The sequence below is a fragment of the Pipistrellus kuhlii genome, unplaced genomic scaffold, assembly GCF_014108245.1.
Source record: "Pipistrellus kuhlii isolate mPipKuh1 unplaced genomic scaffold, mPipKuh1.p scaffold_m20_p_18, whole genome shotgun sequence".
Taxonomy (NCBI): domain Eukaryota; kingdom Metazoa; phylum Chordata; class Mammalia; order Chiroptera; family Vespertilionidae; genus Pipistrellus; species Pipistrellus kuhlii.
Window position 1 is genome coordinate 19,911,168 of NW_023425493.1, and position 12,966 is coordinate 19,924,133.

At 44.3% G+C, this 12,966-nt stretch overlaps 1 protein-coding gene across 1 annotated transcript in view; it reads right to left on the reverse strand.

Annotated features, from left to right (window-relative positions):
• Positions 1-12,966, reverse strand: part of BRINP2 (BMP/retinoic acid inducible neural specific 2) — a 94,690-nt gene that overhangs the window by 14,294 nt on the left and 67,430 nt on the right. Inside the window, exons 4-5 of the mRNA XM_036442671.2 lie at positions 11,968-12,176; positions 1,870-1,975 (exon numbers count right to left, since the gene is read on the reverse strand). Coding sequence (XP_036298564.1) covers positions 1,870-1,975; positions 11,968-12,176 — 315 coding nt within the window. The remainder of the gene's footprint in view (positions 1-1,869; positions 1,976-11,967; positions 12,177-12,966) is intronic.

Sequence of the window (12,966 nt, forward strand, 5' to 3'; positions counted from 1 at the left end):
CACAGTACTAGTACAGTCTGCTTGGTGTCAGACCCTGCCCTGTCCCACCAGGACTGGCGGCTCCATCCCAATGTAAATTTAACTCTTGAGGAGATTCGAAAATAGGATGGTGGTAAATACCCAAGATCAGTCAGGCCTGGATACATGCAAATGGCTCTCAGCGCTCTTCTAATTAGCATCCTCTGATCTTGGCTGTAATGCTTCAGTTTCCCCACCCATCAGTGGTGGGTATTTGTTTACCAGGAAGTAGTAGAAGATACCCCTAGTTAGTTTCAAGCCACACAAAGTAGCTGTTGGAAACATATTAAGGAATGAATGAGGGACAAACATGCCTTGAGATACAGCCTGAGCTTGTTCAAGGTCAGACCTGCAGGAAACTCCCCCCATTAGGCACACTATGAGATCCTGTGTCAGGAGACTCTCCCGCTAGGCACACTTTGAGGGACAAAGGGATTTCTGTATATGATGCACCGCCTTTTCTCAAATGTCTGCCAGCTGTTTATTTTCACACCATTGACCTTGTCCTTGGCAGGAAATCAGAGAGCCCAAAGTATGTATCCCAGTCTCAGCAATTCAAAATATGTTAGAATTGCAGCCACAGTGGATGTTTGGTGTTCTTGTCCGAGGCCTCCCTCCCGTTTCTGAACTGTTCTGGAATTTTCCTTTCTTGATGTGGTGCCTGCAGGGGCCTTAGAACTGCCCTCCCCACACTCCCTGTCCATAGGCATGCTCTCAACACCCACCCCTCTACAAGTCCACTCCTTTCACCTCCCCTATCGCCTCCCTCTGCCTCACCATAACATTTCCCACTGCTATAAAATAAGTGCCCGGAGCAATGTCTGCATGAGAGATGGGCTATAAAATTAAATGGCTTAAACCACTCCAAATGAACCACCAGACATTCTGAACTTCCCTGGTTGCTAATTTCCAGACAACAACCCAGCCCACCCAGGGACATAGAAGAGGGATGCTAACTGCCTTAGGTGCCTCTAAATAAAGGAGTCTTTTACTCCTCTTTGTTATCTATTCCTTGATTCCTAAAGCATTTATGGGTTGCATCCGACTTAGGTTGCCTGGAATTTGTAATCATAGATCCTGGGTGAGAGCTATTGATTTTATAATACAGAGACAATAATATCTTAAGCAGAGACCAATTCAGTTAGGTCTTAAGAAAAATGAACTTTTCCCACTACCAAACAGCTCTGTCTGACTTCGTTTGCGTGCCTGGAGGACAGACAGCAGGAGTGAGGCTGCCCCACCTCCAGCCTCCTGACCTAGTGGCGTTTTCCTTTCCTCTGGCTTTCCCGTTTTCCTGCTTGCTTCTCTATCTTCAGTCCAGGATCCCATTCCTCTCACCCGCTCCTCCTCGCTTTGATCTCCCAAGGAAGATTGCCCACTAATAACAGAAAGCAGGGCACTACTTTCAGGGTAACCAGTGGTACAATAGTTTGTATAGTTCTTAATTGAGCTAGAGATGGTGGCCCCATAACCATTCTGCAAAGGCCAGCTGTTCCCAGTGTGTTCTCAAGACAAAGCAGAAGGTTCCTTAAGCAACAAAGGAGATCGCTGAACTAGGTCAAGGGATATAAAGATGGATGCATTGTTGCTGTAGGATAGTGACAGTGTTTTTGGATTTGGGGTGTCCAGTGGCATTGGTCTTGGATGTGGGGCAAATCATGTCAGAAGTTTTCTTAAATGAATGATGGGAAGTTGGAAAGTTGTTAACCACCAGTCCCAGAACTCTCGGTCACTCTTGTCTAAAAAGGGCTTGAGCAAATGGGTGGGTCCAGTAGGACTTTTCCTTACTCCCTGGGGATCCATGTGTTTTACCAGGTGTGAGGAGTGGAACACCATCTCTGTGCAGCTTACCGAGTAACTGCACTCTGTTCTCCGGACTTTGCACCAGGACTGAACTGACCGAGTCCAGATTGTCGTAGTTGCTGCAGCCCAGAGGGCCGGTCCTGGTCTCCGTGACCTAGAGCAGGAAGGGCAGAGCGTGGGTTTACATAACAAGGGGAGACTCTCCCTTTGCCCTTCTCTCTCTCCAGTCACCCATCTCAGGCTCTGTGTCCAGCCAAAGGAATGGCTTGTGTTCCCCCACCCTCAGAGCCTAGCACCACTTTTCTTCCTTGTCCTAAGATAGTGACTATCTGTGGGGCATGGCTGGAAGCAACAGTTCTACACAGGGGCAGTCCTTCAGAGGGAGCCAGAACGAATCTGTGTCAGGGAAGAGAAAATTCACCATAGGCAGAGGAAGCTGCACCTTTAAGCTGGACCCTCCCCTCCCTGGAGGGAGACGGGAGACCAGATGTGGATGCCGTCAGCCTTCTGGTGAGCCCAGATGCAGCCAATCACTGTGGTGCTGCCAGGCTTGACGGATTCCTAAGATGAAAAGCACTAGAGAAATATGAATAATGAGTATTATTATTAGTATTAAACATTTAAGTCCCACCTCGGCACTGAGAAGTCCTTAGAGAAAATCAGCCATGGGCTTACTGCATATTTTACTAAGTATATTAAATATACATAAAGTCTTATAGCCATGTAATATTCCAAAACATCAGAGTCATTTTAAAATATCATAAAGTTGGCCTATCAGTTTTCTCCTGATGTTTAAAGTATAAGATAAAAAACGAGGAGCTTTAAATGCACTGAAATAATTATGTAATAAGAACGATAGGGATTTGAGGCCTTTTCTTCTCAGGATCTTCTAAGGCTTTTCCCACAATCAATCAACCAATGAACTAGTATTTATTGAGCGGCCACCATTTCAATTCCATGCAGTTCATCAAATATTCATAGTGTGCCTTTCCCCAAGTTCTTCCACGAAGTCTGCTCTGATATCTCTCACCCCCTCTCCAAGCTCTGGGCACCTCTGCTCAGCGGCAGGCAGGCAGGCCACCCTAGTCCATCCTTTGCTGTGACTATTTCACAATGTCTGGGTCCTCCACACACCAAAGGCTCCACAAAGCAAGCTCATATTGTCAGCAGCTGTTAATACAGTTGTACATACCAGGTACTCAGTAAATTAGAGAATTTATGAGTGGTAGGTTTCAGGCTTTAAGGGGAGGAGGGGTGAGCACAAAGATATACACATTATATACTATATTGTCAGGAAATTACAATCAACTTCCCTCCTCCAAGTCCTCATCTATACCTGTAGTGGGGAGTAGGTACATAAACAACTGACTGATACACGTTCAAGTCTAGCAGAAGCAGTGTGTCATGGCTACTGAGGAAGGTATAGTTCTAAACAAAGAGAAAACAAGGGAAGAAGTAGCAGAGAAGACACCAACTGAATTGGTCCTTAAAGCTCAGTAGAAAGTGGACACGAAGAGAAGGGAGGGAAAGGTACTCTGAGAAAAAGAAGGGGCAAGTGAGAGCTGGTATGATAATGACTTGAAATGTGAGAGATGGGAGAGATATTGTAACTTAAATTAGTCAAAGAAGGCTTCATGGAGGAGGTGAGCCAGATGCAGACATTGGTCTTGAAGGATGAGTAGGAGTGGGATGGGGAGGGAATTGAGAGAAAAGGATATACTTGCAAAGACCAAGGGGCAATGATAGACACAGTACATAAATGGGACACAAGACCATGACAAGGGTAGAAACAACAGTTTTCCAAGTTCATCCTCTAATATCATTCTTTTTCACCTTCACAGTAACCCTCTGAGATGAATCTCACTACTGTCACTCTCCCAAGGTTCCACACTGTTGAGTAGCCCAAAGAGGATTTTAACCCTTAAGTCCCCAGACTCCAGTTTGGTGCCCCTGTGTCTCCTGTGAGGGCATGCCAATAGACTGCAGAAAATAGAGTTAAATCCCTTTAGATGACATCAATCTTAAAAGCAATTACTTTAAACAGCATATTTTGGTGATCTACCTTCTCCTCTGAATGTGAACCTGAGGTAAAACAAATTGTTAAGCCTTGAGATTGTAGGACCCTTGTATTATAAATGAGAGAGCCAAGACCAGTGAGCTTAAATGACTTATTCAAAGTAACACAGCTAGTCACCTGCTGGGCTAGGATTCATCCAACTTACCCATTCACTTATTTTTTTATTTAACAAATATTCAAGGAACAATCGGAACTCACAGTGTGTAAGCCCCAATCATTGCCACAAGGATGCAGACAAGAGGAAGCAAGTTTCCATAATCCCCAAGTTCTGGCAGTTATACATGGGCCTGTGTTCCCCAGTAGATGGGCATTAAGGGCTGAGTTGAGTGAGTGAGTGAGTGAGTAAGTGGTGAGTTGCCAGACTGAAGTGGAAGGCTGAGCATTGCCTTATATCAAGTGAAATCTTCTTTATCTATATGGTATGAAAATCCCTGTAAGAAGAGCCATAGGTAAGGACTAGCTCACCTGTTCTGGAGAAGCCTGCCCCTAGTGGAATGGCTTGGGTTGAAGGGCTAGGTGGGATGTTGGGCAAGGTATTTGGAAGACCTGCTGGTTCCCAACACCAGGCAAGCTGGCACCACATGGTCACACAGTTCTGCACTGGATTTGCCATTCACCCATCACTGAGCTGGTCCACTTACCAGTATCGGGTCTAGGCAGAGAGGAAACTACACACTTTTTGTAGGAACAGATGACTCCAAAGGAGGAAAACCTAGAACAGCCATCTTCCTGTCCTTAGTCCCACTGGTAAGCCTTCCTCCCTACCAGCCATCCATCTGCCTTCCCACCATCCTATTAACATTCTGGGCTGCCAGAGATGGTCTTTCTGACCTTTACTTTGCTATTATCAAAGGTAATTTTCACAGAGGACAATCAGTTAGGTAATTTATTGAGCAAATATGAGTAGCTTCATTTTATTAATTGTGGCACAAGGATAGGAATGGGGAAGTGACAATGACCATGATCCTCAAGCTCATTTCCTATTAGAGGGAATGATCTAGGCCTGATCTCCAAGAGGGAGAAAGGCTCACTATGATTTTACTAGATCCCAAAGTCACTGCTCTTCCCTCTGCTATTCTGCTCTGAGTCACTTCTGTCCTCCCTAGATAAGTGAGGAGGAGAGAGGGCATTGGAGAGGGTGCTCTTGCAGACAGTGCCTAAACATGGACTTGATAAGCAGTATAACCTCCCCCTGCCCCCAGTGATGGAGTCTCAGAGACTCTGCAGGGTTGGTCCAGAGAGCCCTGTGTCTCTGTCTATAGAAGAGGCAGGCTGCTCGGCAGATTATACAGAGGTAATGGAAAGTGCAGTTCACTCAGGCACCCAAGTCCTAAGAGTGTCTCAGATAAGCTTTCAGAAAGGGGAAATAATTGTGTGCTAATTGGTCTGTTGACAGAGACCAGCCTGCTATCAGACGCCCTGATGGATCTCAGGTTCATTAGCACATCCAGTTTTCCTTATATATACCAGACCAAGCGAGCCATCATTCTAACTGCCTACTCTCCTCCCCTTGCCCTTCACTTCCGGCTGCTCTTGCCCTACCTGATGGGACACCTGCCGAGCTGCGAGCTTAAAATGGGCTTCTAATTGTGAGCAGTGGGGGCTGCTTGGGAGAGCAGGGCCGCCAAGTGAGCCGAAAAGATCTGCAAACTGAATGGAAGGCTGCTGCCTTGAGCAATTTGAACAAAGCCCTCCTAGGATGCTTTGTGAGAACCACTTCCTTTTGCCATCTCCAGATCCACCTGAATTTGGGGCTCTGGAGCATCTCAAGCTACCCCCCACCAAGTCCTTCCTCAGCCTTCAATTAAAATGAGGGTGAGTTGCGACTGAGGAACAGGCTCCCTCCCCTTCTTCATGCCTCTGATCACATCCCGACACTTATGGGAAGGATGGATATGTAGTCATCCTTTATAGTTTATAAAGTGTTTTCATGTGAACTATATCATTTGGTATCACTCCAGCTAAGAATTAGGGGTAACATTCACAATATTTGTGGCAGGAAGAACAGGGTATCGCAAAGTAGGGTTCTGGAAGCCTGAGGTGCATTAGCCCTTTGGTTACTACCGGTATGGGGTGAGGGGTGACATCTGGAGGGTGAGATGGTTAGGGTGGCACACAGGAGGTTGTGGTGAAGATCATTTATCAGCCAGGATGGAAGTATTTTAATATTTTAGTAACTATGTAGCCATAGCAACTGAATATAAGCCTGGGTAGGGGTAAGTCAAATCATTGGCAACTCCATGTTAGGGAGCTCAGTGACTCTTCAAAGTCATAGAGATAGGAAGCTTCTAGGCTGAAACCTAATCCCAAATCTTCTCACTTGAGTAAGTTTGTTTTTCACTAAACCATGCAGCCCACTGTCACCTATCGAGCATTTGATTGCATGCCTCACTATGCCAGATACTGTGAAGGGACCCAGAACTGTGTGCACTCCGCAGTCCCACCACTGTAAGCCATTTTGTCGCGATGGGTGTGGGAGACAGATGCACATGTAAAAAGCTGTATTATAAAATGCCAAGCCCAATAGTAGAGGTGTGTGCTGATCCGGGTCCACCTTGCTCTCAGAGGAACATTTTGGGTAATCAAAAGTAACCACCATCCTTGGAAGCCTGTTTTTGGAACATCGCCATTAACACATAAAATGTGAGATGATTATCAGCTTCCACTGGGCTGACTGGCCTGGAGTTTTTCTGTTAGGAGCACACTGGATTCTCCCATGGAATGTAATTCAGAGAACCATGAGAAAACAGAGATCATACAGTGTTTTTCTCCCATCTTCCCTCCTCCCAGTCCTCATCTTTACATAACTTAGTGATGTCTACAGACCTGTTTGACCTGTCCAAGGTCACTGCTAAGCTAAGAAGCAAAGGGAGGTGTTGGCATCCCTTCCCCTGGCTCTGCTCACCTTAAAGGGTTGACCTGCCTATCTTTGTCCTGACATAAAAGTGTTCCATAAGAGCCCATTACTCATCACCTAAAATGTGGCCAGCTCTGTACTCTTACTGGGAACCAAAGATGAGTAAGACCCAGTCCCTCCCACACGGACCTTATAATCTCAGAGATCATGATGTTAGCTAGCAATTGTAGTTCAACTGATAAGCCCCATAGAAGAGGCATGTGCTTGAAACACTGAAGAGGGGCATTTATCTGCCTTTTGAGTCAGGAAAGGCATCATAAAAGAGTTAGCTTTCTGAGCTGATCAAAGAAGGATGATGAAGAGCCACTCAGGTGAACAGACAAGCTTTGTAAACAAACCAAACAGCAGATACCAGGGGAGGAGACATAGACCATGATATATTTGAATAAAGACTGGTAATTAGATAGGATTGGTTTCACGGTATAAATGGTAAGTGAAGGGCTGGGGGAAAACGGGTCCAGAAGAATGTAAAAGGATGATTTGGAGATGAAACTATAAAGACAGTGGGGATAACACTTCAATGGCCTTATCTTTTTGTTAAGAAGAAGAGGAGTTATCCCTTTTCAACCTCCAGTTGAGCTATTGCTCATGCTTTCTATAGATTTTCTTATTTGATCTTCACAGAAATCCTTCAAGGTAGAAATTATTATAATTGTTCAACAGTTTTAGGATGAGAAGACTGAGGTTCAGAGAAGTTTTATAACTTGTTCAAAGCCTGGCAGACTCTTGGGCTCCAGCCCGTGTTTTTTCCGTTGACTTACAATGCAACCCTGGCTGGGGTACAGTGGTTTGGGCTCTGTTCCATGTACAGTCAGCAGCCATTGAAGGAATTTAAGCAAGGGGGTGATATTATTTGATGGTTTTCACTCCTGTAAGCAGCATAGAGGGTGGATCAGGAAGAACAGCTGAGAATAAAGTCAGGAAGACTAGTTAAAAGGATAATGCACGAAGATCAGGTAAGAGTTGATAAGATCCTGAATGAACAGAATAGCAATGGACATGAACAGGAGGCAAAGGGCAAATGAATATGTGTAAGGGGGCAATTATGGATGATGAATGAAGGAATATATTCAGGCAAAGAGGGAATGATGCTATGAAGGGATTTTAAAAGTGGAAAGTTGGTCAAGTCAAAGGATAAGAAGGAACATTAATAGGATCTTTGAGTTATTGATCCTGGTCTACTTTTAATTTCTGGGTAAGACCAATTCTTCTCTAACTTGGACACAGTTTAGGACTAAAGATGGAGAGAAGTTTCTATAGAGTTCTATGTTCCTAGTAAAACCCACTCCACGCTACTGATAGTTTTTTTTTTTAAAAGCTGCCTGAGACATTAGCATCCCAAATGTACCTGACATCCCTGCCAACTTCAGTCATCCTCCTCTCTCAGACTCAGTCCAGACACTGTCCATTCCTAATCTAATCCCTTCCATCGTGCCCTTTGAAATAATCAGTTCTCAGCAAGATCCCCTATAGCCTCAATCTCTTCTCAAGAGTTCTCCTCACCTTTTGCACTGGCCACAGTCTAGCAGATCCCGAATACACAACTTCCCCAGCAGTCTTCTCTAGTAGTGGCTGTTTTCCCATAGCTCGCTCTCCTGGATGTGGAAGTCAGATGAGTCTGCCATTGTGATATCCTGAACCTGCTTCTCTTTCCTCTCTAAATGACCTCTGGCTTCTTGGAAGCTAGGACCATCAGGACTTTGTCACCCTCTACTCCCCCTTGTTGCAGTCTATTTTTCCTTTACTCACTTTCACTCACTGAGGATTTTCAACATTAAGCTTGCTTACCACCATCATTCCTACCATCATCACATCTGCATCCTTCCTGTTGACTTCAGCACCCATGTTGATGACCCTTCTTTAATCCCCTGGCCTCTCAGTTCTCTGGCCTCCTCACCTCACCTCCTCATCTTGTCTTTCAACCCCATCTTAGCTACCCACACCCATATCCATACCCCAGAACCTGAATTTCACTCCCTCTATAACTTCAATATTAAGCAACACACATTTGTGCTTCCTCTAGTCTCTTTCCTCTAACAAGTCATCAAATCTACCTAATGTCAACAATAATTTAAACATAAATGTGGAAGAATCCTACTTAGAGTTCTAAGTTTTTGACCTGACCACTTTTTTTACTTTTTGTCACTTCTTAATGCTCTCAAATCCATTAGTTCCTCACTATACTCACTCCTTTTTATTTTTTTTAAATATTTTTATTGATTTTTACACAGAGAGGAATTAAGAGGGACAGAGAGTTAGAAACGTCGATGAGAGAGAAACATCAACCAGCTGCCTCTTGCACACCCCCCACTGAGGATGTGCCTGCAACCAAGGTACATGCCCTTGACCGGAATCGAACCCAGGACCTTTCAGTCCACAGGCAGACGCTCTATCCACTGAGCCAAACCGGTCCCGGCTACTCACTCCTTTTTATACTCAGCTCCCTTGCAAATTTTTTTTCATCTTGTACACACACACACACACACATACACACACACACACACACACACACACACACATACCTTGGTTAAATCCAACTCTTCATCTATTCTAGCATGGCTAAATATGAGGTGCTGAATGTAGCTGATAAAACTCAAAACTCTGCTGACAGGTTTCATGTTATAATTATTACAATGAGTCTCAAATGGGCATCCAGTGCTGCTCAACAGCCCATTACATTTATCTCATCAACTGACTCCATACCTAACTCCCACTCTCTGAAAAGACCATTTCATGCATTTTTCTCAACAGTTCCTTTTCCTTTTAGCCAAGAACTTTGTTTCTTGTTTCATGGAGGAAGTGAAATCAATCAGGCCAGAACTGCTGGTTCCTTTCCTACCCCGCCCCCTTCTGCCATCCCACTGCATTTGTCCTTGAGTACTCCGTACTGCCCACAAAGGATGGAGTGAGTGTTCATGCTACTATGTGAGACCTACTCATCTATCCATGCACGGAATATCAACTTCTCTCATCTACTCAATCACATTTGCAATCATCGCCTAACTCTTTTTACATCATCACTTTCTCCCTCTCTACTGACTCATTTCAATCAACATACCAGCATTCCAGAATATCTCTCATCTGAAAAACAAAAGCACTTGATCCCATATCACTGTCCAGCTAACGTCCATTTTTCTGTTTGCCTTTATAGCAATTCTCAACCTCACTGCTCAACAGCGTTTTAGCACAGTTGCCTGCTGCTTCTGTGACATGCTTTCTTCATATGGCTTTATGATCTGACTGGTTCTTTCTGCTTTGTCTCACCCTCCTTTGTCAGATCCTCTGCCTCTTTCCCATTTCTGAGTATTGATGTGCTTCGGAGCTCAGCCCCAGGTCCACTTTACCAGTTACAATCACTCCTGGGGTGATCGCATCTCATTCTTTCCCCTAGGTTTAAATATCAACCATGCATGTGTATATATTTGTATGCCACATTTATATATCCAATCATTACCTTTCTCTTGAAATCCTGGTGCTGATATCCAACTGACTGTTAGATTTCTCTACTTGGATGTCTAATAGAAATGTCAGGTTCAATATGTTAAAAACCATACTGTTGATTCACTCCTTTCAGATCTGCACCTCCCCCAGGGTGACCCTTTTTTACCAAATGCAATTGCTGTTCTTCCAGTTGCTCAGGCCAAAAATCTTGCTGTTAATCTGGATTCCTTTCTTCTAATTCATGATTAGTCCTGTAGGCTCTATCTTCAAAACACATTCTAAATCTTCCAACTTCTCACTGCTTATTTATAGCCAGCTATGTCCGAGCAAGCTACCATGATTTCTCACCTCAACCACTGCAGCAGTCACTAATCAGTAATGTTCATGATCTTGTGCATACAACCACTTGTGCCATCTCCCACTTCATCCCTCTTTAACTCCACTCATATGGTGTTCCACCAAGAACACTCTCATTTTAGGGCAATTGCATTTGCTCTTCTCTCCTTCTAAAATGCTCTCTCTTAAGAGGCACATGTGGCTTACTTCATCACCTCATTCAAATATCTCCTTAAATAACATTTCCTAAAGCACCGGGTCTCCATTATCCTTTTTTCCCTGGTTTCATTTCTTCATACCAATAATCTCACTTGACATGGCATATTTATTTAATTATGTCTCTACTACTAGAATTTATGCTTCATAATATCATGGACTTAATATGTTTTGTTCACTCTTGGATTATCAGTATCAAGAAGAGTGACTGACACATAGAAGGTGTTCAAAATATTTATTGAATAATAAATAAATAAATGGGACTTCCCTATGAATTTTGGGTAGGATAAAGGCAGGATATAAGATTAGATGGCCCTTATTTGCCACCCTAATTTTATATTTTGAATTTTAAAAATCCAGTATTCTCAAGTATTCTTACTAGTTTTCTCTAAAACAATATGAACTTTCCTAGAACTCTGGTAGATGTAAGTAGAAATAGTGGGATGGAGGTTATAGTTACTAAATTTACAGTAATATTGATCTTTTCCAAACATGTATGATCATATTGCTCCTCTGCTTCAAACACTTTGGTTGTCTTCCATTGTACTTTGAAGTTCTCTATCATGGCCACGTAATTTGGCTCCAGCCTACTTCTGACCTCATCTTGTACCAGCACCTTTCTTGTTCATCTCACCGTAGTCATAGCAGTCTTCTCTGTGTTCCACCAAACCACCAAGCTGGTTCCTGCCTCAGGGCCTCAGCACTTACTGTTCCCTCTGCCTGAACACTCTTCCCTCAGGTCTATATACAGTCTATATTCAGATCTCAGCCTCCACATATAGACCAAAGGTGTCCTCCCCTTACCAAACTGGTGAATATTACCTGCTCCCTTCTCTCACCCCAGAAAATCTGTACCTTATGACTATCTTTTAACTTTATCATTATCTGAAATTACTTTGCTGATATTTGATTGTTTATTATCTCTATCCCCTACTATTTGGGGGAGCAGGGGCCTTGCTTCCTTTCTCTATAGCCCCTCAGCTGGAGTCAGCTTCAGAGCAGATCTACATGAGTGTTTGTGGCAGAATGAAGACCTGGAGCATGTTTAGGCCTGAATATGCTTCTGTGAGAAAAACGTCCTTCCCCCTCAATCGGTCAGGCCGGTTACACATGGAGTTGGTTAAGACTCTAGCCTCCCCAGTGCCTCTCAGACCGTTACCTTGATGGCCCCTGTGGCTATCTGGATATGATGCAGCCGCCGCAGGGTGCTCTCTCTGTCGATGAAGTAGGAGGCTGCCAGCTGATGCAGGGTCTCCAGGGACACAGCTGAGCTGTTCCCACTGCCACCAGCTGTAGGGGCACTTCCTGCTGCTTCTGTCTTTCGGCTCAGTTTCCGCTTGTCCACAAAAATGGTCAGAGACTCTTCTCCTATAGCAAACAACGTGGGTTCATTGATGAGGCCTTCTGCTCCCTCCTCCCCTACCAATAAGAACCTGAAATGTTGGCCAGAATAGACGGAGCTAAGGAAGAGCCTATTACTCCTGCAGATGGCCTCTTCCCCTTCCCTTACCATATTTAGAGAAATCTCTACCGACTATCATAGGACAACAGACATCACACCTGAGAGGCCTCCTTCCTTTTCTTAGTTCCATATGTCTCCCCAAAGCTCCCCCTTGTCATTCAGTTTATCCATTTGGCATCCTCTTTTGATCTCTATCTCAGGCATCTACCTGAGGATATAAAATTCTTCCTCTTAAGTTGTTTATGAGAAGTTGCCATGGATATTTATAATCCCTCCAAAAGGCTCCAAAAGGGCAGAAGCCTTGAAGTTTAAGGGGCCCTTTCCCCTCAAACACTCAACACCTACCACATGCAGCAGCTGGCCTGACCCCTCAGAGAGCTCTTTTTTGTCCATCAGACAGTGAGCTAAATGTTATAATAAATCCTGTTTTCTTCTGCCAGGCAGAGAGAACTCTGTCTCTCTAGAGCTTCTGATTCTGCCCAGGGTCCTAGCCAAAGTTGCACCATCCCACCCCCACTTTAGCCTCCCTCCAGCTCAGAATTATTAGAATTGGTGTGTGGTCACTCATCTATATAAAAGAGGAAGAGGGGTCAGGGACTCAACAGACATTTCCCTCTTTGCCCATGGACCTGGCAACTGTAGCCACAGCAAATATAGGGATGTGGAGAAGCTTCAGTTAATTGGCTCAGTCAAAAG